The sequence below is a fragment of the Ailuropoda melanoleuca genome, chromosome 17, assembly GCF_002007445.2.
Source record: "Ailuropoda melanoleuca isolate Jingjing chromosome 17, ASM200744v2, whole genome shotgun sequence".
Lineage (NCBI taxonomy): Eukaryota > Metazoa > Chordata > Mammalia > Carnivora > Ursidae > Ailuropoda > Ailuropoda melanoleuca.
The window spans coordinates 18,165,833-18,192,573 of NC_048234.1; the positions used below are offsets into that span (position 1 = coordinate 18,165,833).

At 44.6% G+C, this 26,741-nt stretch overlaps 1 protein-coding gene across 1 annotated transcript in view; it reads left to right on the top strand.

Moving 5' to 3' along the window:
• LOC100473014 (contactin-associated protein-like 3) overlaps positions 1–26,741 on the top strand; it is a 205,717-nt gene that overhangs the window by 138,279 nt on the left and 40,697 nt on the right. The window contains 4 exon segments of the mRNA XM_034647088.1: positions 5,013–5,119; positions 9,123–9,242; positions 21,632–21,832; positions 25,376–25,532. Coding sequence (XP_034502979.1) covers positions 5,013–5,119; positions 9,123–9,242; positions 21,632–21,832; positions 25,376–25,532 — 585 coding nt within the window.

The window sequence follows — 26,741 nt, forward strand, 5'->3', positions numbered from 1 at the left end:
CTAAGCAATACTGCCGACAGGGGCAAGATGATTTGGGTGTGGGCCACAGAGAAAGCGTGTGTGGCCAGAAGGCCAGGTAAAGAGCTGCCTACCCATGTGAGAAGGAATAATGGCCTGAAGTAGGGAAGAGAAAAACGTAGATGACGTACACGCTGTTTGGTGGACAGAATCACAAGCTGATGAGCTGAGTGGCTGTGGGGTGATGGAAAGGGACATACCAGGATGACCCACAAGTTCTGGCTTGGACAGCTGGATAAAGGGCGGTATCACCACTCAGTGGAATAGTGATGGAGGAGAAGCACAGTTTTTGGAGGCACAGAGTCAGGAGGTTTAGTTATTAAATCTTAAGGTATTTTGAGGATCGTGAAAGCACAAATCCTGAAGTTGAGAAGAATCTTAAACGTGACATCTACTCAAGTCTCCATCTGAAAGCAGGGATCTCGTTCTCATTGTAGAGAAGAGGATCCTGTTCTGTTCCATCTTTCAGGAACAAGACCCTTGCCCATTCACCAAATGCTTCATCAGTGCTCTCTGTCCCACCCAGATTTCCACCATGAATCTTCATCTTTCCTGCTCTAAGTCTAGGCACCCTTTTTTACAACCCCATAGTCTGATAAGTTACCCAGTGAGTTCCCTAAATTGGCTCTCCTCTAGGCTAAAGTCTGTTTTCTTAGCAATTTTTTAGAGGCCAGGGTGGTAAGCCCTAATCCAACCCTGATTGCCGTCCTCTGCATCAACTCTGGCCAGCATCTTCTCTAAACCTGGAAGCTACCTGGTCCATGCACGGTGTGTAGGATTCACAACCTGTCTTCCCAAAGGAGCTGGTACAGAGTAAGCTTGCCTCCTCTGCGTGTAGGCATAGCCAGCACANGGGATCACGCCCTGAGCCGAAGGCAGACGCTTAACCGCTGTGCCACCCAGGCGCCCCTAAAGTCTGTTTTCTTAGCAATTTTTTAGAGGCCAGGGTGGTAAGCCCTAATCCAACCCTGATTGCCATCCTCTGCATCAACTCTGGCCAGCATCTTCTCTAAACCTAGAAGCTACCTGGTCCATGCACGGTGTGTAGGATTCACAACCTGTCTTCGCAAAGGAACTGGTACAGAGTAAGCTTGCCTCATCTGCGTGTAGGCATAGCCAGCACGCTGGACTTGTGGTTCCCACTGACACCAGGTCTTTGTCAGTGGAGCAGTATTCAAGTCAGGTTAAGATACACACTGGTGTGCCTGCACACTCACACATGTGGGGCTGTGCTGCCATTTGAGTTTTCTTACTACAGCTAGTACCTCTCTCTGGTCTTCCTTGTGTATGCTGGGTCCTACCAGGACAGCAGGAGGTTTGGGGTAAGGAAGCCCCCCTCAGGTGTGTAGAGTCAAGGAGACTGTCCTAAATAGACCAAGGATGTGGGACAACAGTCACTAAAGGAAGGGCCTGGATGCAGACTAACCTGCCCTATAATCCTTGGAGGTGAAGAGACATCCTTCTATTTTCCCAAGAAGCCCACCTTCTAGTTCTTGGCACAGAATCAGGTGTCTTCCACTCAAATGCCAGAAGACCTAGCAGGAGAGTGTTTATGTGTGTCCTTTGAAAGGAATTGATTTCATTTCCCGCATCTTTCTCCCAAATAGCAAAGGAGTGCTAGCTGCGTGTAGAGTAGAAGAAACCCAAAGTTACCTTTTCCTTTGACTCCTTGAGAGAAATAGGCATTGAGCCCCAGAGGATAACGAATAGTTACATAGCTCCTGCAAATGTATGAGGCCTTTGAGGGACTATATTCAGAACTTCAACTCTATAACAAGAGAGGTGCTGCGGCTTATGAGGACCCAGGTAATCACCTTTAAATTGACGTGGGTCTTCTTTTCTACGTCATTGACAAAGCTGTGATGAATAATGTTCCTTTGTAAGGATATGACAAATTTGTTTTATCCATTCCTCGCTTGAGGGACAAGTAGGTTGTTTCCACTTTTTGACTCTCATGAATAAGGCTGATATGAACATTAATGTTTCGGTTTTTGTGGGGACCTGTGTTTTCGGTTCTCTTGGGCATATACCTAGGAGCGGAATTGCTGGGTCATTGGTGACTGTGTTTACCTGTTTGAGGAACTTCCAGATTGGTTTCCAGAGGACCATTTTACATTCCCAACAGTGATGTAGAATTCCCAAACCCTCCTCATCCCTGCCAACACCTGTTATTATGTCTTTTTGATGATAGCTCCCTAGTGGGTGTGAAGTGATTTGTTGCGGCTTTGATTTGCGCTCTCCTAATGACTAACGAGGTTGAGCATGTTTTCGTAAGCGTATTTTCCATCTTGTTCTCTTCTTTTGTAAGGCGTGTGCACGGATCTTTTGACTCTTTTGACTTCGTTTTTAATTGGTTGCTCATTGCCCTTACTGTTGAATTTTAAAAGAGTTTTACCTATATTTTGGATATGCATCCTGTGTCAAATATGTGTTTTGCAAAGACTATCTCCTAGTCTGTGGTTTGTCTCCTCATTCCCTTAAGTTTTAAATTTTAATGAACTCCAAATTATCAATTTTTTCTTTCATGGACAATATCCGAAAAGTCATTGCCAAGCCCAAGGTCAGCTAGATTTTCTCCTGTGCTGTTTTCTGGGAGTTTTAACAGTTTGGTATTTTACATTTAGGCCTATGATCCAACTTGAGTTAACTTTTTAAACTCTTTTAATTTTTAATTGAAATACAGTTGATGTATTATATTAGTTTTAGGTGCACAACTTAGTGATTCAGCCATTATGTACATTATGAAACATTCACCCTGGAAAGTGTAGTTACCATGTGTCACCACACAAAGTTATTACATTATTATTGACTATACTTTCTATGTTGTATTTCTCATCCCTATCATTTATTTTATAACTAGAAGTTTGTACCTCTTAATCCCCTTCACATATTTTCCCTTCTCCCTCCCCCAACATCTGGCAATCATTGGTTTGCTCTCATATTTATGAGTCTGTTTATCTTTTTTGTCTTTTGTTTGCTCATTTGTTTGTTGCTGTTGCTTTTTTTTTAGATTCGACATACAAATGAAATCATATGGTATTTGTCTTTCTCCATCTGACTTTTTTCATTTAGCATAGTACTTTCCAGGTCCTCCACGTTGTATCAGATAGCAAGATTTCACATTTTTTATGGCTGAGTAATATACCGTTGTGTGTATATATATCACATCTTCCTTATCCATTCATCTACTGATGAATACTTAGGTTGCTTCCATGTTTTGACTATTGTAAATAATGCTTGCAACAAACATAGGGGTGCACATATCCTTTTGAATTCATGTTTTTTATTTTGTTGGATAACTACTCAGAAGTGTAATTATTGGATCATATGTTATTTCTATTTTTAGTTTTGGGGGGACTTCCATGCTGTTTCTGTAGTTGATGTACCAATTTACATTCCCACAAACAGTGCACGAAGGTTCCCTTTTCACCACATTCTCCCTAACACTTGTTATTTCTTGTCTTTTGACACTAGCACTCTGAGTGGAGTGAGATGATAGCTCATTGTGGTTTTGGTCTGCCTTTCCCTGATGATGAATGACGAGACATGTCTGTTGGCCATCCGGGTGTCTTTTTTAGAGAAATGTCTGTTAATGTCTTCTGTCCATTTTTAATTGGATTACTTGTTTTTTTTGGTGTTAAGTTGTATAAGTTCTTTATATGTTTTGAATACTAACCCCTTATTGGATATGTCATTTGCAATTATCTTCTCCCATTCAAAAGGTTGCCTTTTTGTTTTGTGGATGTTTTCCTTCACTGTGCAAAAGTTTCTTAGTTTGATATAGTCCCAGTAGCTTACTTTTGCTTTTATTTCCCTTGCCTGAGGAGGCATATCTAGGAAAAATATTGCTAAGGCTGATGTTGCAAGGATTTACTGCCTATGTTTGCTTCTAGGAGTTTTATGGTTTCAGGTCTCACATTTCGGTCTTTAATCCACTTTGAATTTAATTTTGTATATGGTGTAAGAAAGTGGTCTAGTCTCATCCGTTTGCATGTTGTGTCCAGTTTTCCCAGCACCACTTGTTGAAGAGACTGTCCTTTACCTATTGGATATTCTTCCTTGCTTTGGTGAAGATTAACTGACCATACAGATGTGGATTCATATCTGGGTGTTCTATTCTGTTCTTGTGTCTGTCTGTTTGTCTGTTTTTGTGCCAGCGCCATACTGTTTTGATCACTACAGCTTTGTAATATAACTTGAAGCCTGGAATTGTGATGCCTGCAGCTTTGCTTTTCATTTTCAAGGTTGCTTTGTCTATTCAGGGTCTTTTGTAGTTCCATACAAATTTTAGGATTTTTTTATTCTAGTTCTGTGAAAAGTACTATTGGAATTTAACAGGGACTGCATTCAATAGGTAGATTGCTTTGGGGTAGTATGGACATTGTAACAATACTAATTTGTCCAATCCGTGAACAAAGCATGTCTCTCTATTGGTTTGTGTCATCTCTGGTTTCTCTCATATATTATCATTTCTGGGTGCAGGTCTTTCACTTCCCAAACACTCTTCTAGCCTCTGATGTATCAGTTTGCTAATGCCCCATTTGTCAGAGCAGGTCCCATGCCCCACCCAGTTTGAAGTAGGCTATGCCTCTTGGTGGAAGGATCAGCAGGTCCCACTGCAAGGACATGGAAACAGGGAGGGGAACAAGTGTGGCTGCCTGTGGCCATTGCTAGCACTTTGTCTCTCTGATCGTGGATGAAACTGATCTTGCCTTATTTGAAAAAGCAAACAAATTTTTTTATGTAATGCAATGTGTAGAAAATTTATCTGCTGCCAGTATAGGACAATTGGTAGCATCTAGTGGGTTTCTTAGGCTGTGGTGAGTACTGCATAAGGAAACCTTCTTGACAGAACTAGCAAGTTTTGTTCCTGGTCTCATTCTTCTCCTGAAGGCACCGTCAATACCATCTTTCACTGTAACAGGTTAGCACTATGATACACATTTTCTCCTGACCAAATGTGGGAAATAGCAGGTGTATCTGTTTTCTTGTAGGTGTTTGCCCAGCTATTGTGAACATGGGGGCGAATGTTCCCAGTCCTGGGACACCTTCTCCTGTGACTGTGCGCACACGGGCTACACGGGCGCGACCTGCCATTCCTGTAAGCCTCACACCTCACTGTTTGGATTTCCATGCAGTTCTATCTTCCCTTTCATGATTTGGTGTGTATGTGTCTGTATCTGTGCAACCGTGTGCTAACAACAAGTAGGTACTTTAGAGACAAATTTTTGTCTGGTTTGTTTATTTATTTATTTTAGACGTGGGGAGGGGCAGGGGGAGAGGGAGAGGGAGAGAGAGAACCCCAGCCCAGTGTGGAGCCTGACATGGGGCTTGATTTCACGACTCTGAGATCATGACCTGAGCTAAAATCAGGAGTCAGTCGCTTAACCAACTGAACCACCTTGGTGCCCTTGTCTAGTTAATTTTTAATCAATTTTATTTCCTAGTGATGTTAAGGCAGCTTACAGAAATCTGTTTTATCAAATAGGACAGGAAAAAAAAAAAAAAAAGAAAGTACCAGGCAAAGGAAAGTAAGTATAGGAAGATAAAATATAGCAAAAAGTAAAAAAACAAACAAACAAACAAACCCCCCTCCAAAAATACAAAAAGCAATCTAGATGGCATGATGGTGTTAATTGTTCTGTTTCTTGAGTTGGACCCAACTTTGGTTCTCAAGTCCTGTCTGCCATAATAAAGAGGACAAATTACTGATTGTCAGTATTTCTAAAATCAAATGAGGAGAGTCCCCAGAGGAGCTCAGGACGGGAACTAACATGGTGGGGTTTCTAGATGTCAGCCAGAAGCCAGGTAATCGTTCAGGTCCCTTGCAGTCTTGATGCTCTTTGATGATGGTGGTGGTTAATGCACTGGGAACTTACCACATGCCTGTGGGATCCTAGTTCTCTCTAGTTCTGCATGTTTCAACTCCTTTAATCCTCAAAACTGCCCTAGAAGGTAAGTGCTTTATTTTCCACACTGTACGCTTGCAGAAAGCGAGAGGTCAGCCCTTTGCTGTGGTGACACAGCTGACAGCCAGGGCTTGCGACCACCTCTCCATCCCATTTCTTCCACCTTGAACACCAGTCTCTTTCCTGAAGAATTATTTTCTCAATTTCACAGCTAACCAAAATTTATTGACCCCTAAATCATTACCTACTAGAAGCTTACGACAGAGCCCCAAATTCCTCATTGCTTTCTAATTATTGGCTTTTGTTGTTAATGTTTTTATTCTACTATTTCCTTTTTTATGTATCACTGATGACATTTCTTTTTTTAATTAATTTTATTCCAATTCAGTTAATTAACATATAGTGTATTATTAGTTTCAGAGGTCGAGTTTAGTGATTCATCAGTCTTATATAACACCCAGTGCTCATTACATCACGTGCCCTCCTTAATGTCCATCACCCACTTATCCCACCCCCCACCCACCTCCCCTCCAGCAACCCCCAGTTTGTTTTCTATGATTAAGAGTCTTTTGTGGTTTTCTCCCTCTCTGTTTTCATCTTGTTTTATTTTTCCCTCCCTTCCCCCATGCTCCTCTGTTTTGTTTCTTAAATTCCAATTTTGAGTGAAATCATATGATAGTTGTCTTCTCCGATTGCCTTATTTCACTTAGCATAATACCCTCTAGTTCCATCCATGTTGTTGCAAATGGCAAGATGTCATTCTTTTTGATGGCTGAGTAACATTCCTTCATGTATATAGACCACATCTTCTTTATCCATTCATCTGTCTATGGACGTCTGGGCTTTTTCCATTGTTTGGGATTGTAAACATTGCTGCTATGAACATTGGGGTGCAGGTGCCCCTTCAGATCACTACCTTTGTATCTTTGGGGCGAATACCTAGTAGTGCAATTGCTGGGTTGTAGCGTAGCTCTATTTTCAACTTTTTGAGGAACCATCCATACTGTTTTCCAGAGTGACTGCCGACATTTCTGAGTCCCCTCTTTTGTAGCACATCAACCCTCTCTGGGTCTTTAGAGGGACAGCATGACATGAAAATTCACCAAGGGAGAGCATGGATTATCATGTATCCAACCTTATGTGAACTGAACCCCAGAGAAGCAGGCATCAGTGTTGGGATGAGAAGAACTGGTCCCCAGCCCAGGGGGTTCCACAGAGGAGCCAGGAGGCTGTTACAGACAAAGGGAGGTGACTCATTGCCCTAAAAATCCCATAAGTTCAACCAGAGCAATTCTGCCTGCATCTCTATTTACTGTTATGGTGTCAGGTAAGAATTTGCCAAGACAACTCTTTGTTTGGAAGGAGCTGGACATCTGGAAAATCTGAGGCTGAGTGACTGGTACAGAGTTGCAGCTAGGAATGGGGGCGGCCTCTTACATACAGTGTCTCCCCATCACACCTAGCAAGGTGCCTTACACAGAGCCGATACCTACTGAAAATCAATGACTAAGGAACGATTGCTGAAGTGTTATCAGTAACTCTGATTTAAACATCATTCCAAACAGCTCTGATTTAAAAATTCACAGGTGTTATATAAAGGGTCTTTCACTTTTGGACTTAATAATTCAATTTGGTCTAATAACTGAACGGACTTTATTGTCGTTCTCAAACTGTATACCAAAGTGAAGGTGAGATATTTCCAAATCTGCAGTAAGGGATCAGAGGCTGTTAGTTTTTGGTGTAAGTGCCCAATGGATGCGTCTGCATTCACACATAGAGCAGGTGTCTTCCCAGTGTTTCCTCCTCTACCCTTGGTCCCCAGGCAGGTTCAGCCCCAACGCACACATGACCACTGTTATCACTTTGTGTCTGTCCCTCTGCACGCTCTTCTAGGTGGTCACGAGCATATTTAGGTATTCGTGGGAACGTAAACACGAGTGGACAAAATGCCAGCATGTCTGGGAAAGCAATCCATATTGTCCCTGGGGCCATCAGAGTAGATGGTGCTACGTGTGCTATTGATTGGGGCCAATCTAATTTGACATACTTGACACTCGGCCATATTTTATAAAAGAAAGTTTTATTTTGCAAAATCCCTGGGCAAGCGAACATTACTTTGATCTTTCCTGAGAAGGGGGAAAAATAATCCCCCTGCCCTGCCCCACCCCCTCTCTAGGATTTTCTTCATTCTTCGAAATAGGCAGAGTTTTAAAAGGTTGTTAAAACAGCGAGTGTAGAATGGCATCAATTCTCGGCCCCCGCTCTGCCCTTGCTGGGTCTGTGCTCATGGATGCCAGGCCTCATCCTTAGGGTGGCTGAGAGATCCGGTCCCCACTGTGTCACAACCACAACTGTTCTTCTTTCCTGGCTGCCATTAGCCACTTTTCAGGTTTTCAAAGGGTCTTTCCTGTCAAGGAAATGAGTGGTGCACATGGGAGGTATTACTCAGTTGATTAGTCATTTAAACTTATTCTGAGCATTAATTAAGTCCATCATCTGCAGATGTTAATCACTTGCCTTGTGATAGCAAAACATTTATTGCACATATAAAAAATTTCAACTAAGAATCAGGATACGTTGAAATTACCAAGAGACGTTTCATATAAATAAATATATATATATACACACACATATATATGTATATATATATTTATTTTCAATTTGCTTGAATCATCATTTGCAAAGCATTTAAGGAAATTTCTTTTCAAAGCACACCTTATAAATGGAATGAAGAAGAGTTGGCGATTTATAAAACTCATCTGGAAAACAATGCATTGCACGCGTAGATTGTTTTAAGTAAACAGAGGGTGTAATTACTGAGTAATTTAATACATCGACGTAGTTATTAGATAATAACAGATCACTTACGGAGATGAAGCCAGTGCATGTCAGATGCTTAGATATTGTGAAGCAGAATAGAAATACATAGTATGAGTCCAGTTACCATGGTTTTGGAAAGAATCTTGTTCCTAGAGCAGGCAGGGTTCAGATCCACACGGTGATACCTCTTAAAATATTTCGCTCCAAGTTTCAGAGTCTTCATGCTGCCTGATTGACACAGGGGAACACTCTCCTAGAGAAAATGTCCCCAGGAGCAAGGCATAATGAGTATCACTGGGGAAATTATCCCATCATTAACGACAGGGAGGGATCCGTCCTGTTGCAGCCCTTGTCTGAGATCCCTGTCCTTTGCAGCTTTGTACGAGCAGTCCTGTGAAGCCCACAAGCACAGAGGAAACTCCTCAGGGCTCTACTATATCGATTCAGACGGAAGTGGCCCGCTGGGACCTGCTCTTGTATATTGCAACATGACAGGTACGCTAATAAGCTTTATTGTGCCAATTAAGCTCGTGTAATTGGTTGCTGTGTGCAAAACCAAGAGGTTTTACTTCGTAGAGTAACGTACGTGTTCCTGTGCACCTATGTGTAAGCAATATTTCATTTTCCCTAGAAACCCAATTATATGGGGTGGATAGATACAGGTGTGTCGTAAACAAGGTCTGCGAAGGACCAGTGCCTCCACCATGGTGAATGACAGCTGCCCATGGAATTGATGCAAATTCTAACGCTTCTTTAACACCTGTGTCTGTGTGTGTGTCGGTAGCCACATTTTCTCTTCTGTGCTCACGTTACTTCACCAACAGAAAGGAAGCAACCCTCCTTTACAAAACTTCCCGTGGTACTCTAGTGGTGTGGACCTAGCAGGTGCTTCGACGACTGTAGAGTTTGACCCTGCAAAGTCTGAGACACTGGTCAGGAAAGAGTCAGCTGTATATGGTTCTCAGGCAACCATGACTTGGTTAAAATTTGCTTTCTCTGCTCTGGCTATGTGGCACCCCGATAGGGGTGCAATTTCTAGAAGGAAGGAGTTATTGATGGGGTAATTTATGATGGTGGTTTCTGATGAGCTGAAAGTTCTGGTGAAGTTTTTATACTTACTATCACTTCATATATAAAATCTGAGCGTTTTGGCAGTGGTGAATCAAATGGTTTGATCTGAATTGGATCAATTATATCTTCCAGCCCCAAAACTACCCCCAACTTTGCGCTAGAGGCATGTATGGCTGTTTGGGGCTTTGGGGCAAGCATTTTATCATAGATACTGACCAAAACATTGCAATGTGATGGTAAGAGATAAATATATTGACCTACCTTTATTGAAAGATGTGTGATCTATAAAGTATGTGAGGAAACGGCCAAAGGGATATTTCTAGATATTCTGGGCTCCAGTGGTTATAACAGGCCTTCAACATATTCAATTTCTGCTTTGTTTTGCTGGCATTATCATGGCTCAAGTGAATGCCAAGAACAGGAAAAGCTAAATAAAGATGCTGGCATCCCAAGAAAACATTCTACTTTTATCAATCACAGGCTCCATTATCATAGAAGTCTAGGACATATTAAAGATTTTCATGTATTTTGTCCTATAAACAAAGTTCTTTACACACTGAAAAATTTCAAGATCCATAGAAAAGTGGAAATGATCCCAGCTGGCACATTGCAAAGATGAGTGAGGTTTCAATGACTGAAGCTGTTTTCTTGATAATTAACTGTTGGCAGGGTTGGTAAGGCTGAGGTCACGTTTATTAAAAAAAAAAAAGACATTTGCTGCCAAGAGGAATAACAGACAGCTAATTGCCTGATTGTCTGCAGTGTGTGGTTATAATAAAAGAAAAATATTTTAATCATCCCAAGTGGACACGTGGTCCAGGCATAACCAGGAAGCTTTCCTCGTGTGTATTTATAAAGCACCTTTGGAATGTACCACTGGTTCAAAGACATTTGTTTTAATACCAATTTCATAACAACTGATGTGTTTTCATTGCCTGTCATTGCTGCTACCTTTTCAAAGTGAACCCACTACCAGAGGGCAGAGTACTTACCGTCAAAGTGCAAAGAGAAAGTAAGAACAGATGCTCAGCTTTTGATTTTGGTTAACATAGGAAACTATCTGATGATATATAAGCCAGGTTTGCATGTTTTTTGTTTTTTGGTTTTTTTTTTTTAATCCTCTAGGCAAGAAGGAGTCTCTAAATACAGGGAGGGAAAGGTAAAATCTCCTGGTTAACCCTCATGGTGAATTTATATACAAGACAAAGGCCTTGCAAACTGTCTGCCGAGGATGTGAATCATTTTCCTTCCCCTGGGTGACTCAAAGAAATGCCCAAGTAAAACTGGGCACAAAACTGAAGAGTTGATGGGGCGCCTGGGTGGCACAGCGGTTAAGCGTCTGCCTTCGGCTCAGGGCGTGATCCCAGCGTTATGGGATCGAGCCCCACATCAGGCTCCTCCGCTATGAGCCTGCTTCTTCCTCTCCCACTCCCCCTGCTTGTGTTCCCTCTCTCACTGGCTATCTCTATCTCTGTCAAATAAATAAATAAAATCTTTAAAAAAAAAAAAAACTGAAGAGTTGAAAAAAAGTGCCTAACAACATTGAACACCTCTGTCCTCAGTACCCACTGTGCGCGGGGCACGGCGGTGACCGCGGCGGGGAGTGGAGTAGGGCATACCCTTCCCCGGAACAGTGCGCATGTCTGTGTGTGGAACCAGACCACTGAGAGCAGCTCATGGAGTGGGGTGGCCTGGTACAGGGCAGCAGATGTGCGAAGCTGAATACAGCGGGGGGCCCGGGGCACAGACGTGGGGGGGATCGCAATTTTAAATAGAGGCATCAGGAAAGCACTCAGTTTGAAAGTTACGTTTGAACCAACCACATAAAAAAAGCTTTGAGAAAACCTTTACAAGCCTTCAAGCAGAGGGAGTGCGCCCCGGGGAGCCTGGTGTGCTGGACAAACATGGGTGGAGGGCCCAGAGGGTGGCCCTCAAGTCACGAAGCTGGAAANGGTGTGACAGGTCCAGGACTCACACTAGCAGAGCAGTTTGGGCCTTTACCCAGCATGCTGTGCCAGGAGGGAGCAAGGAGACCGGAGAGCGGGGTCCTCCCATAACGGAGCCAAGACGGTGGTGGCATCCAGCAGGTGGGAGCGGAGGAGGGGAGGAAGTCAGAGTCCAAATCGGTGGACGGGATGTGCCTGGAGGGAGACAGTCTTCTGTTTGGATCCGAGCCCTGGAAGGAAGGTGCAGATATGATCAGCAGGGAAGAAGCAGGTCTGAGAAGCAATACCAGAATTCCCGCAGTGAGCAGGTGAAGTTTGGGTTGCCTGCTGTTCATCTAGTGAGTGAGGACCTGTTGGTCATAAAAACAAGTGTAATGTGTCATCCGAAAGCCCACTGGGTGGCTGTAACATCCTCAGCAATACGAACTTCTAAAAACACACTGTGGAGAGTGGCCTTACAAATTAACCGAACCAACTAGCCAGCTCCCGTTTGCTTTGCGGTGACTGACGGACGCTGCCCCGCATCCCACAGCAACAGAGGGCGTCTCTGGGTCCCCACACCCCTGTGCACTGGCCACTGAGGGGCAGCTCTCCTCTGGGCAGGCACGGGTTCAGGGGCCGTGTCCCAGGAGAAGCTGTGCTTTTATGAAGCTTCCCAAGACATTCCGATGTACACACAGTTCAGAAGCCACCTCCACGGAGCGGAAGATCTCGGTTTCACCGCCTGCTCTGTGTGCACCAGAATTAAAATGGAAAGAGAGCAAAGGGCATCACAGAATGGAAAAATAAAGCCAACGCAGATGTAAAATTCTGGGGCCAGTCTTCATTTTTCTGTCCAGGACCATTGTCCTGTTGTTCCCGTTTGTACAGGCGGCCGTGGGTGAGATTTAAAGAACCGCCACAGCTCTGCAAAAACAAGAGTCGTCCACATACCTTAAGACGGTATCGAAGGCATTGATTCTGTAAATTAACCATCTGCCAAACTCTCTAATCTTGGAAAGTCTTAAGAGCTTTAAAGCCTGCATGTGTGCATGTGTATGTGTGTAGGAGTCCATGAAAATTAGGGGTAATAATTTAATGATTGATATGGTGTATGTTTTTATTATCAAGTAATACTTATAACGATGTATGTCTTCGTATTACTTTGACCAAGCATTAAGTACAGATCATTGCATCACAGGACCTTTTGGAGAATTAAGTTTTTTAGAGACGTTTATAGTTGCCTTTCATAACAGAAACCTCCTGAAGTTAGTGTATTTTATGTGATGAGATAAACGTTCTAAAGTTTCATGAATTAGGATTGAGATGGAACCTGGAAAACACACACACACACACACACACACACACACACACGTGCACACAAAGCAGGATGGGGAGCAAGAGTTAAAAAATACTGCAGAGAGGATTTCCAAATAATGTTAAATGCCAAGGGTTTTTATGAAATTCAAAACCATGAGGAAAGCAAGATGCTAAAGACAGAGAAAGGCAGAGGCCAATCCAAAGACAACGGATATTTCCAGAAGCTACACTGCAAAGTATTTAATCAAAAGTTTAAAAAATGCAAGGTGATCCCTGGGAAAATACAGGAATGAACCAGAGTTACATCGGAACGGTCCTTACTGATCAGGGTCCCATGAGGTGCACCCTGACAAACCTCATTATTGACAGTGGAAGAACTGAGATCCTGGTCTTCTTCTCCCAGCCTGGAAATACGTCCGCTGTGGAGTTCACCTTCTCCATGGAGCTACCACGCCTGTGGACAATTAAGTATCCTCAATTATAAACAAATACTCACCCTTGGAGAAACATGCAAAAAACAGAATTCTAAACCAATGGCTAAAATTATATCCTTGGTAATAGTCTTCAAGCATCTAGTGCTGGAATATGCTCTGCATAAATTTTAGTACCTTTAGTATAAAAACTACAAAAACAAAAAAAATAAACTGCTTTGAAGGGACTGTTTGTGTCATTTGTTAACAGATCAATCCCCTTTCTAAGCAGAAGAGACAGAACATAACTTCTTGGATGGCGGGATGAGAGATGTGAGCTCCATGGCTCTCCCCCCCGGAGAGTAGGGCCATCTGTGCCCACCTGAAACCCTGCGTGTTGTCCTTTGCTGTGTTCGTAGTTGTGCTCCAGAAGCTGGTTCCCAGACGTGGCACCATGGGAACACTTGTCGCGGGAGGAGATGGCATGCAGGCGGAGCAGTGACTCCACATCAGGTTCAGACAAATCAACAAGGGGCTTGATGAACAAGCCGACGACTTGGTCTGTTGCACACCTGCCACTCCCCCGCTCAGATCCTGATTCATGGACTCAGCGTGTCAGTAACCCAGCACTCCTTGCTCGTTGTTACCATGGACTCCATCACGGGGATGCGAACCGAGCCACGGTGTTTCTTAAATAGCCTTCTTCCTGTGACAGGAATTGCGACTGGCCTCCAGCCGGTGGCGTGGTGTGACAGAGGACAGTCAGCCCAGTTGCTTCACATACAGCTCACATTAATTTAAAAACAACACTCTCTGGAATGGGCACCAGTCAAGCCAAGCTGCTATGCTTTTTATGTTTGTGTGTTTGTATAGATGTTCTGTTTCTTTCACCTCTGTCTTCTGCAACAGTTCCTGTCTCCGCACAATCAAACACCTCCCTTTCCAGTCACACATTCAATTCAGGCGTTCATTCACTCATCCTCCACACTTGACCGCTCTGCCGCGGGCTTCCTGGCGCCACACTGTGTCTGAGTAAGCAGAGGGAATGAACTTCTCTCACAGACCTTCAGACTAGGGATGGAGACCGATGTAATTCAGCTAACTAAACATATTATGAATATTATAAGTTTGCATTTGCTTTTTTAAATATAGGCATACCTCATTTTATTGCACTTTGCTTTTTTGCACTTGGCAAAAATTTGGAAGCAAATTGAAGGTATGTGGCAAGTCTACCAGCACCATTTTCCAACAGCACCAGCTCACTGTGTGTCTCTGTGTCACATTTGGTAATGCTCACAATATTTCTAACTATTTTGTTACGACTGTATTTGTTATGGAGACCTGTGATCAGTGATCATTGGTGTTGCTACTGTGGTTGTTTTCAGACACTGTTAACTATGCGCATCTAAGACTGTGAGCTTCATTGGTACATGTTGTATGTATTCTGACCACTCCACCAGCTGGCCATTTCCTCATCTAGGTCCCTCTCTGTCCTTGGGCTCCCTGTTCCCAAGACACAACAGTTTTGAAGTTAGGCCAATTTATAACCCTACAGTGGTCTCTAAGTGTTCCACTGAAAGGAAGGGCCACATGCCTCTCACTTTCAATCAAAAGCTAGACATGATTAAAGCGTAGTGAGGAAGGCATGTTGAAAGCGGAGGCCTCTTGTGCCAGTTAGCCATGTCGTGAATGCGNCTTCATTGGTACATGTTGTATGTATTCTGACCGCTCCACCAGCTGGCCATTTCCTCATCTAGGTCCCTCTCTGTCCTTGGGCTCCCTGTTCCCAAGACACAACAGTATAGGGGCGCCTGGGTGGCACAGCGGTTAAGCANAGCCTAACCCAGAGCAAGGCCCTGACTCTCTTCCATTCCGGGAAGGCGGGGAGAGAGGAGGAAGCTGCGGAAGACAAGTCTGAAGCTAGCAGAGATCGCTTCGTGAGGTGTAAGGAAGGAAGCCGTGTCTGTGGCATTAAGTGCAAGGCGAAGCAGCAAGTGCTGCTGTGGGAGCCACAGCGAGTGATCCAGCAGATCTGGCCGAGCTCATGACCGAAGGCGGCTCCACTGACCAACAGATTTTCAGTGTGGATGCAAGAGCCTCCCACAGGAAGAAGATGCCATCTAGGACGTTCCTGGTTGGAGAGGAGAAGTCCGTGCCTGCCTTCAGAGCTTCCGAGGACAGGCTGATCGTCTGGCCAGGGCTAATGTNTTCAGAGCTTCCCAGGACAGGCTGATCGTCTGGCCAGGGCTAATGCGGTTGGTGACTTTTTACTTGTAGCAGATGCGTATTTATCATTTCCCAAGTCCTAGGGCCCTTAGGAATTAGAGTAAGTCTACTCTGCCTGTGCTCCGTAAATGGAACAGCAGAGCCTAGAGGACAGCACATCTGTTCACAGCATGGTTTGCTGAATGTTTCAAGCCCACTGTTGAGACCCGCTAAGAAAAAAAAAAGATTCCTTTCGCATATCACTTACTCTGTACCTGATCGCACAAGAGTTCTGATGGAGTTGGACAGTGAGATTTATGTTGTTTTCACGTCTGCTAACACAACATCCGTTCTGCAGCCCATGGATCAAGGAGTCATTTCAACTGGCAAGTCGTCTTCTTTAAGAAATAACATTTCTTAAGGCTATAGCTGCCGTAGATAGTGAGCTCTCTGATGGATCTAGGCAAAGTCAATTGAAAACCTTCTGGGAAGGATTCGCCATCATAGATTTCATGAAGAACATTCATGATTCAAGGGGAGAGATCAGAATATCAACATTAGTAGGAATTTGGAAGAAGTTGATTCCAGTCTTTATGAAGGACTTTGGAGGGTTCAGGACTTCAGAGGAAGGGGGTCACTGCAGAAGTNGTTCAGGACTTCAGAGGAAGGGGTCACTGCAGAAGCGGTGGAAATAGCAAGAGAACCACAAGTAGAAGTGGAGTCTGAAGATGGGACGGAACTGCTGCGATCTCAGGATACAACTGGAACAGAAGAGTGCTGCTGATGAATGAGCAGAGAAAGTGGTTTCTTGAGGTGGGATCTACTCGTGGTGAAGGTGCTGTGAAGACCGTTGACATGACATCAGAGGACTTAGAATATCGGGTCAACTTAGTTGATAGTTTGAAAGAAATTCTACTGTGGGTAACATGCTATCAAACAGCATCCCATGCTACAGAGACACCATTCATGAAAAGCAAAGTCAATCAATGCTACAAACTTCATTGTTGTCTTATTTTAAGAAATGGCCACAGCCGCCCTGACCTTCAGCAACCACCACCCTGATCAGTCAGCAGCCATCAACACCAAGGCAAGACTCTCCACCAGCAAAGAAGATTACAGCTTGCTGAGAGCTCAGATGATGGTTAGCATTTTTTAGCAATAAAGCCTTTTCAATAAAGCTATGTACGTTTTTTAGACATAATGCTATTGCACACTTAATATTGACTCCAATATGGTGGAAACAGAACTGTTATACGCAATGGAAACCAAACCTTCTGANTTTAGCAATAAAGCCTTTTCAATAAAGCTATGTACGTTTTTTAGACATAATGCTATTGCACACTTAATATTGGCTCCAATATGGTGGAAACAGAACTGTTATACGCAATGGAAACCAAAACGTCTTCTGGCTCACTGTGTTGCAGGATATGTTTTATTGTGTGGTCTGGAACCGGACCTGCAATATCTCTGAGGTGTGCCTGTGTATATGAACGCTTCTGGAAATGTGTAAAAAAAAAAAAAAAGAGGCTCTGAGTGTGGGTTGGAGAGTTTCTTTCATGAACACATGCACAGCTGCTGCAGTATATATTTTTCTTTGCTTGGAAAGAGTTGTGATTTCATTGTTCTCTGCTTTGCTCTGGAAAACCGAGATAGACAGTAAGCATGGCATCATCATAGGTCATGCGTGGCAAGTTTTGTGTAACAATAGTATCTCTTACAGAAAATTCTATAATGTTGAAATGTTAGAATTTCTAAAGAGAGAGAGAGAGAGAGAGAAAAGAGCCGCTCTTTGATGATTGTCATCCACCATGACCCTGCATCTCTTTTATATTGGCTTTTGCCTGGAAAGAATCCTTCCTGCTCCCACTGAGGGGACATCATTCTGGCTGATTTCCTGCAGCTTCTAAAGAGAGTTCCCAAAGTAGACACGCCCAGCGTGCATGGGGACGCACCACTTCCGGAGCAGGTCCCGTCACTGCTCCCGAGGGGGAGATAAGACACATGCGCTGGGAAAGTTCATTTTCCTGCTGTCATCAGCACGGCCCGCCCGGGGATGGACAGGCAAATGGTCTCGACGAACAATAAAAGCAGAGCTCTCAGCCTGCGGCTCAGCCAGGAGCAGGTAATCGCCTTGGCATTTGAAGTTGGCGGAAACAATAGTTTGCAGTCTTTCGATGCACCTGGTTCACTCTCCCCATTTACCAAATATGGCATCGAAGGCTTAGAGAATTTTTTGACTTTTCCAAGCGCACAGATTGAAACCCATAGTCTCTCATTGACCATGACACAGTTCTCCGTCCATATCTAATGTTGTAAGCGTATACGTAATGTTCTGTCTGAGGAGTGAGTTGGCTGTCTTGCTGTGTGGTGGGCTGAAATGCAAGGGGAGACACTAATGACATTTCACGGTAATTGAGCACTTGGGATGCCAGGCGCGGGGCCAAGCATGTGGATCTGTTGCCTCAAGAGACTGTAAGTTGTGTTGAGGAAGTGTCCTTCCATGTTCAATAGCAGGTCCCTACACTAATGAACGAGCAGACACATAAGGCTGCAGTTAGTGTGACCTATGAGTGAAAAGATCATCCTCTGAAATCCCAAGAGAAGAAGGCTATGAACTTGCTGCATTGTCTTGGGGGTGCCTAGCAGTGTCTTAGAGTACTGTCTTTCTTGTGTGGAAAATATTAAAGTAAATCATGAAAAGCTCAAGGCCTCACAACTGTGACAAGAATGGCAGCCCTTATAAGGACGCTAATGCAAATATCGATTGGGAGGGACCCAAAGTGGTGGAGCTGAGACAGAACCACCCCTGGGCCTCTCCCAGGGCCCGGAGGCTGCCTGCTTAGAGGAGTCCGCGCTCCCCTCAGTGAAACACAAACGTCAGATGCTCCTCGGCTCTGGTAGACAGACACCATGGCAGGGCCGTGCCTCCAAGATCTAGGTCAGGGGCAGATCGGAGCCACGCGTTATCTCCCTCGGGGCCCCCACTGGACGTTCACAGCAGCCACTTGGCCATCACCAGCCCTGTGTGCACATATGTTCAGTTTCCCCCCAGGAGCGTTTTCCTTTGAAATACAGGCTTAGGCTCAGGTGCATGAGGCTCTCCGGAAAGGTCACGGACCTCAGCAGTCTTTGGGAACTTGACCTACTCAGAAAGCCCGGTGGCTCACACCAGGTTGCTTAAAAATGCGTGGTGACGTTGTATCGTTTCCTGAAGTTGGGCAAGTGGGAGTCCCTGGGCTTCCCTGTCGTGTTCTGTGCGGCAGGAGGACTGGGCTGGGTAACAGATGGCGGCCACCTGTTGCGGTGTTTCCCTCCGGATGGTAACGCCGTGGAGTTCGGAGACTGTTTAAACTCGAGCACCCCTTTTCCATCGGAAGAGATGCAGGCAGCTGGCTTCATTTCCAAAGGGTGGTATTTGGACCCAACTCGGACTTCATCTCAGGCCTCTGTGAGAAAGGGGATTTTTGCCTTCCCTTTCTTGAGATCAGTTTCCAGCTCTTGAGCTGACCGACCACCTAGACAGGCATCAAGTGTCTTGTGATGGGGTCTTTTTTCTTCTTCTTTCTCAGGCAGATGAAAATGAGCACAGCAGAGCATGCTTTGGATTCACATTTACCTGACTGTGGAAAATAAAGATCTGTTTCTTTTCCCCATTCGACCACCTGTTTTCTCCTAAAAGATGCCTGGTATAGTTTAGAGATCCATTATACAGTGTAGGAAGTGTTGCAAATTGCAAAGTGGATATAATTTGGCAAAATAAAGAGAAACTAGGAGTGTCATATGATATGGTGAGTCAGTGTTATTTTTTTTATATCCTGCTTACCAAACCAAACCGTCAAATTAATTTAGGTTGATTTGCCTAAGCGAATGGTGGGCCAGGAGCCACGGCCAGCCTCCCTGCTTGTGCACAGATGAAAGGCTCCACGGAGCTGGATGAATACGATATGATGTGGTCTAATTCAACGGTTCAAAAATCCTATTTAGAATGTTCCCTCATTACGATTAATGTCCTCAGATCTCATTTGTGCTTCAAACTACAGTGAATAACAGCGAGGTATTTTTCCATCGTACTGGTCACTTACATTCCTTGGTCTGTCTCCTCATCCTTGAGAGCTTAGGTTACGTTGCATCTCAAAGGTGCCTTCCCAGTTACAGTTCAGAAATCTATGAAGATCCTACGTGGTGTCACATCAGGGAAACATAATGTGCCCTCGTTTGGGGTCTTGGAAATGATATTTCTAGAAAGGGCAATCATTGAAATTCCTCTTTTTTTTCAAAAGGCAGCTTTGAGGTTCAGTTCATGCTTTGCCTTCTCTCTACTTGAAAAAGATTTCTCTGATTTCATTTTAACCATGCAAGACTGGGAATCCATCATAGTGACCATTAGCCTATATGAGCCACTCAGCCACAGCGTTTTTCTTAGTGCCATAAACCATGAAAATAAATGACACACCGACGTTAGAACTGATGAACTCCCCAGCCGAGCACATGGCTTCTCCATGGCTACTCATACCCCGTTTCCTCTGATGGAAGAGACCCTGACCATGAATGTGAGTAGGTAATGGCAAAAAATAACACCAGGTCCATTTAAGTAATTTTCCAGGAAAATGTTGAAATATAAAATGTCTGGTGAAAACATGATTAAAGGGGGGGGGGAAACCCTGTGGGATTCAAGTTGCTATAGGAACCCTCACAGCCCCTTCAGCGAGCAGAGAAGGGATGATCTATTAAGCCTTTTTTCCTAACTGACTGTATGACTGCATTAGTCATGCTGACTCACAGTCTGTTCCTGTTCCTGCTAGATTTTGAATATTTGGCAATGTTTTTCATAGGCTTTGAGCTAGAGTTCTTTCCATGGCCCTTGGGGTTCTTTTCCCTGGATCTCTGGATGTATTCGATGCATTTGGGGTCTGTGAGCCCCAGTGTGGCTGTTAGGTTGTTCCCAGGGAAGGACAGGGGCGGGTCCTGCGGGGAGTGCTCTGAGGGTTCCTGGTAGCATTGTTTTGATTTTTTAACCTTGTTTAGGTATTAACCATTACAAGTAATAAGAACAAATCTCACATGACTGTTTCCAGCCCCTATAATTTGGAAATATGTAGACCGATCATATATGTGCCAGAAGCACGTTACGGAGGAAGTTATGTGACTTGATGTTGTAAATGTAGTTGAGTTAGGACAACGTGAAGCCAGCCTTGTACCCACTGAGCCATGGGCCTTTGACACTGTGGGAGGAGCTGTATTTGGGGGGAAGGTCAAAGAAGGCGAGATGTTTCTCTTCTGTCTTAAACATTGTGGAGTGCTCATTCTTTGTTTTTAAATCTCTTTTAAAAAATACAGGTCATCAATGTAACAGAACTATGTCAGAATTCTCCAGAAGACATTTGTGTGGCTGTGGTTACTGCTAGGAATAGTTACATTAACTACCGCGAGGCGCTGCATTATTTAGTTCTGGCCATTGAATGAGTTGCTGACACACGATCAGTCAATTTTTGTCAAGAATACTTATTTCCTATCATTTTTCATGATCACGTGAGCTGCTTATTCCTCCCATGTGTCTCTTGTATTTCACTGAGTACCAGAGGAAAAGATGTTCAGTTCAATGATGAATATGTTTATTAAATATATATATATATACACAATAAAAACATAGCTCTCTTTTTACAGTAATGGAAAGAAATAAATTAAGGGACAAAAATTTTATTTATGACTTTGAGTATTATAACACAGAATTTCAAGAATTGGCCCTCCTGACAATGTTGACTGCATTCAGGGTAAAACAAATTCCAATAAAGAGAGTTCCCATTATCAACAGTTTAACAGTGTCCCTTATGTTGGTTCCAGTCTCAAAGAGATCTGATAGCTACAAACGTAATTCAGATAAAAGAAGCTTCTGACTTTCACATTTATTTTTCATTGCTCCAACCTTCCTCCCTCCCAACCCGTTTCTGCCCAGAAGACACCACCTGGACCTCAGTGCAGCACAATGGCTCCCACTTGGCCAGGGTCAAAAGCTCGAATGGAGAAAGCCCCCACCCTGTGTTTTTCAAGTACACAGCCAGCATGGACCAGCTCCAAGCCATCATTGACCGTGCGGACCACTGCCAACAGGAGCTGGCTTTCCACTGCAAGAAGTCAAGGCTCTCAGCCAGCCACGGTGAGTAGTCGGAGGCATCAGCCATCGTGCCTGCAGGTGGCAGGGGCCTGACACGGGTGCATGAGGACTTGTGGCCGTAACACCCATGTCACAATCTGGAAGTTACAGAGATGCTTTTCTTCAGAGCGAAGAGCGAGGTCAATATGTGTTTGCTCCTTGCTCAAAGCTGTGAATGATCTGTGAAGAGTCTTCCCAGACTCAAGTGGGCAACCGATCGATGAACGCCTCCTTACGAGGCCGTCGGACTGCTCGGTGCTCATCCACCGTGAAGGGCGGCGACGCCTCAGTAATGTTTTATCTTAGAAAAGGTGGCCGGCATCACGAATGGCTTAGTTATCTGGAGGTGATTATTCCGTGAGATTCTTTTTCATGGACTGAATGTAATTAGTCTCTTGGGTAATTATTCACTAGGGAGCAATGTTGGTATCACGCAGCTCCTCTCACACAACATACCGGCTAGCGGTTCATTTTTCATATCTATTCTATTCTTGAAAATTCTGTTTTTGGTTTCGTATTTTCTTCCTTTGAAATACCTCATTTTGTCAGAACGTGCAAGCCCACTGCCCTCATGACACTCCTTGGCTTTCGGGAGGCTGATCAGGCATCTGGGAGCGGAGTGAGTGGAGAGCGGTAGTCAGGGTCCTCTGAGTTCGGGTTCCAAACCTGTCACTCCGCGGCCCTGGGACTCATCCCTCAGAGTGTTTAGCACTCAGGCACTAACCTCGCCAGGACCTAATTGCACAACATCGAGAAAATGCAGGAAGCAAATGCTACTTATTTGCATCTCTCCAATGTACTGAATGTGTAGTTAGTGCTAGAGGGCTTAGTGCTTACTGTGAGTTGATTCCTGCCAGATAGATGACTGAGCTGAACTGCTGTGCTCCCAGAGGAGGGGGAAAGCGGCCTCCTGGGGAGGAACTCAGTGCTTCGGAACAAGGCGGGCTGCGCTGTCGGGCCGGGGAAAGGAGGAGGAGGCAGAGCAGTGCTGACGCCAGCCGCTAGCGGGGTCAGAAAGCAATGCCGCCTAGTGAATGTGGGAGCAAACTCATGTACACTGGAGTGTGGTCTGCCCCACAGCCTGGCCACCACCCGGGTCAGTAAAGAATCCCCATACGGAGGGCCAGTGTCTCCCTAGTTGATTTGCAAGTGATTCCTTGATCGCCGTCTTTCCCATAGCAATATATAAGGAGAAGCAGCAGCAAAGAAACCAAGTCTGTAACTGGGGTTGGGGTAAAGACGGAACGAGGAAAGGCTGTGAACCTTGTTAAACACCCGCTAAAGAGACAAAACGAGGGACTTCATTATGTATACACACTCGAGGTGGTTGCATTTCTTATACGTTGCTGCTGGAGAAGTTGTAGTACAAGCCTCATTTAGACAGACTCAGCACAGACCTGCATAATTGCAGAAGCTCCTAATTAGGGTGCAGATGAGGTAGGCCTAAAATAGTGTAGCCTGATAGACCTTAAAATGGCTGCACTGATTCACGGTGCGTCACCGATAGACACGAATGGGCGTGCGCAGCACGATGGCACCTCTGAGTGCGAGGAGTGGCCGCAAGGAGGCTTCACCGGCAGCCTTCAGTAGAATGTCGCTGTGTGGGAACCACACCGGGCGGCTGCCGTGTGCAGTGCGGGGAGCTTAAGAGCATCATAGAGTGGATTGGGAATGCGAATGTCGAAATCCACTTTTTCCCCAAGAATTTCCTTGTGTTCAGATTCTCAGACATTATCAGGACCCCGGGGTTAATCGCGAGAGGAGAGAACGCAGGGCTGGGGCCTCAGTGTCCGCAAGCCCTGGGTCATGTGGTTTTCCGGGAGGACTGCTGGGGGGCAGTGGGCCTCAGCTCTCATTAGGGTCCAGCGGCCTTTTTCCTGCAGCAGCTCTTAGGTCTGTGTGCTGTAGATGGTTTCAGGGGGTGTGGTTCTGGGGGGGGCTAAAGAGGGAACTCAAGGACAGCAAGTGTTGATTCCAGGAGACTGTTCAGTCTCCATACTGTGAGCACTGAGGTCCACAAGGATTGCCATTGTGGCCAGAGTGAAGGACAGCCAACCAAGGGCTGAGGTGTGGGAGGCCAGGGAGCCCTGTTCCCTTCCCTTTCAGCCTCTTCTTCTTTGTGTTGTTCGTAATGGTTCCTTCTGCAAATTCTCTAGATTTCTCAAAGAAATCTCGAATGGAGCCAAATGCATTCTGTACCTTTAACAACACTTGCTGGTTCCTACTCTATAGAGAAAAGGAAAAATTCAGATGTAAACAAACAGTTGTGCATCTGTGTGCAGTGATTTCTTCACTCCTCCATCTATGAAAAGAATGAGTGTTGAATAATCCCGTGTTTAAAATGGTGTTTTGAAAAATATCTGTTAAGTTGAAAAGATCTTCCACCCCCTAGAGATAAGTTTTCAACACACTGAGGATAAAAAAAAAAAAAGATTGCAGACATTGATTTCTTGGTGCACATCTCACCCAGCGGGCCTGTGGTGGGCGGTAATGAATACGGCCCCGTGTGTTCACCGGCTGGGAGGCTGTCGGCAGAAGGTGAAGTCTCATCAAACAGAGAGCCGTAATGAGCGGTGGCAGTTGTAAGTTAGAGAGAAGGTGGGATGCGTTCCAGGTTCCCTGTGGGGGCCAGGTGGGGACAATCTGAGGGTTTGAGGGCGAGAGCATGCTGAAATGGACAGGCATCTTTGCGGGCCGATTGATGGAGGTTGCTTCCATTCTCCTCCCGCTCTGATTCTCTGTTTATGAGGCAGTTCCCCTCCGCCCTCCGGAGGGCCCTCCATCCTAATCGTCCTCACCCAGGTGCCCTGTACTTCTGCCCTGGGGCCTCAGGACGCAGCCCTGGAGAGCTGAGGCGGCCTCCGGCCCTATCGGTGAGCTGTGGGTGGCCCTGAGGAGGACGTTGTGCTGAAGCATCGAGCTCTTCTGGCCCCGGTTGTCCTGAGCCCAGGACCCGCCTCAGGCATGAAGGAGACTTGTCAGGGCCATGTCTGTGGTTTCCAAATACAAAGCTAACCCATTTAGTGCAAGAAGAAGCACATTCCTCCACGAGACTTTTAAGACTTGACAGGATAGTACTAGTGTTTTTGGCTACTAGATAAAAAAATCCATATTTTGCATCATAACGTTACATTCTTTCAGTGGGATTTTAGGCTCTCGAACAGATTTGGGATTCAGTGTATAAATTACTCTGGTTTTCTTTCTTTTTTTTTTTTTTTAATGACAGTTCTTCTTTGAATGTTATGTCCAAATAATGATGTAATTGGAGTCCTTAAGAGAAATATGTAAATATCATGCCTGAATGAGTGAGGGACTACTTGCTCATTTTCTAATAAAAGTAAAACATATGGTGAGAACGTAAGTCTTGATATGGAAATATTTTTTAAACAGTTGGAAGTCCTCTTAGAAATGATCCTGTTGCGGAGTTAACATCTGCTCACGTCTAAAATCGTCTCTGTTTTAAATAGAGGGGAGTAAAGCACGATACTGGGGAGGCAGGCAGTGGGGGGCAAAGTAGGTGTCACCTTTCTCATACTTGTCTTTCAGATGGAACCCCAGTGAGCTGGTGGGTTGGAAGAACCAATGAAACACACACTTACTGGGGAGGTTCTCTGCCTGATGCTCAAAAATGTGCTTGTGGATTACAGGGGAACTGCCTTGATTCTCAGTATTACTGCAACTGTGATGCTGCCCGGAATGAATGGTGATTTCCATATAATTTCCCTGTGCAAACTGTAATTTCTTTATTGCTGAAACTATGTACCTTAGGCAGACATTGGACAAGACAGTTCTAGAAAGAGAACAGATTAAAGTATTCCCTAGCCAGTTCAAGGTATAAGCTTTGATGTGTAAGTAATCTGAAACCTGAAGTGTTAAGGTAACTATTATTGTTTGTGAATAACTAATCATATGTCCGGTTTTTTTTCCTAATAAGACAAAATAGGAATACCAGATTAATGTTTCCCATTCACTGAAAGTACAATATCAGACTTCTTACAGTTAGGTTTAACCTGATTGATAAAATGACTGCCCTATGGCTGACCCAGGCTTGCTTGCTCCCCTCCCTCAATCCCAGCTGCATTTTTAAATGGCCACGTAGGGGAAATCAAATAAGGCCCACAGTGCATGAAAGAGGATTATGGAACATAAACCTCTCCCTATTGTTGGAGGTCTCAGAAGGCTTCCAAACCCCGAGAGAAGGTGGAAGAGGACAGATCTTTCAGCTAGCACTCCAGGTAGCAAGAAATCACTCCCTGAAAACTCATGTCTACACACAGATTTGGAGTTCAAATTTACATGGTCCTAATTAAGTTAGCATGGCCACAGGTTAGCAGTACCAATGGCTCATCATAGAATTAGATGACATTCTTGCTGGAGGCCTGCCCTCCCCTAGGATTCCCACAGATAAAATGCCACCACACATGAGCTCACAATCAGTGCTACACAGCCCCAGGGGACAGAAGCGGGAGGCCGAAGAAACCACAGAGTAAACTGATGCCTAAAAATCCCAGATCACGGATACATTAAGAACATAAGATAAAGTAAATATGTGAGCTGTTGGAAAAATAAGGCTTGGGATTGAAACATGAGAAAGCAATCAGATACTATCAACAAAGGTGATCGAGATTTCCAAAAGAACCAAATGGATGTTTAGAAATGAAAATCTTATCATTGACATTTAAGACTTGTCGGATCAGATATTAGACACAAGTGATCAGAACACGAGTGAAATAGAAAGTGTGTGTCAATAAGTGGCAGGGACTCTAGCACGGAAAGTCGTGCATGGGAGGAAGGAAAACAGGGACATGGAGGGATGGTGTGGAGGAGGCTGAACAGGTGTCTGAGTCAACTTTCAAAACAGGAGGTTGGCGATAATTAAGGGTGATAATCAAATAGCTAAGAAATGGTCAGA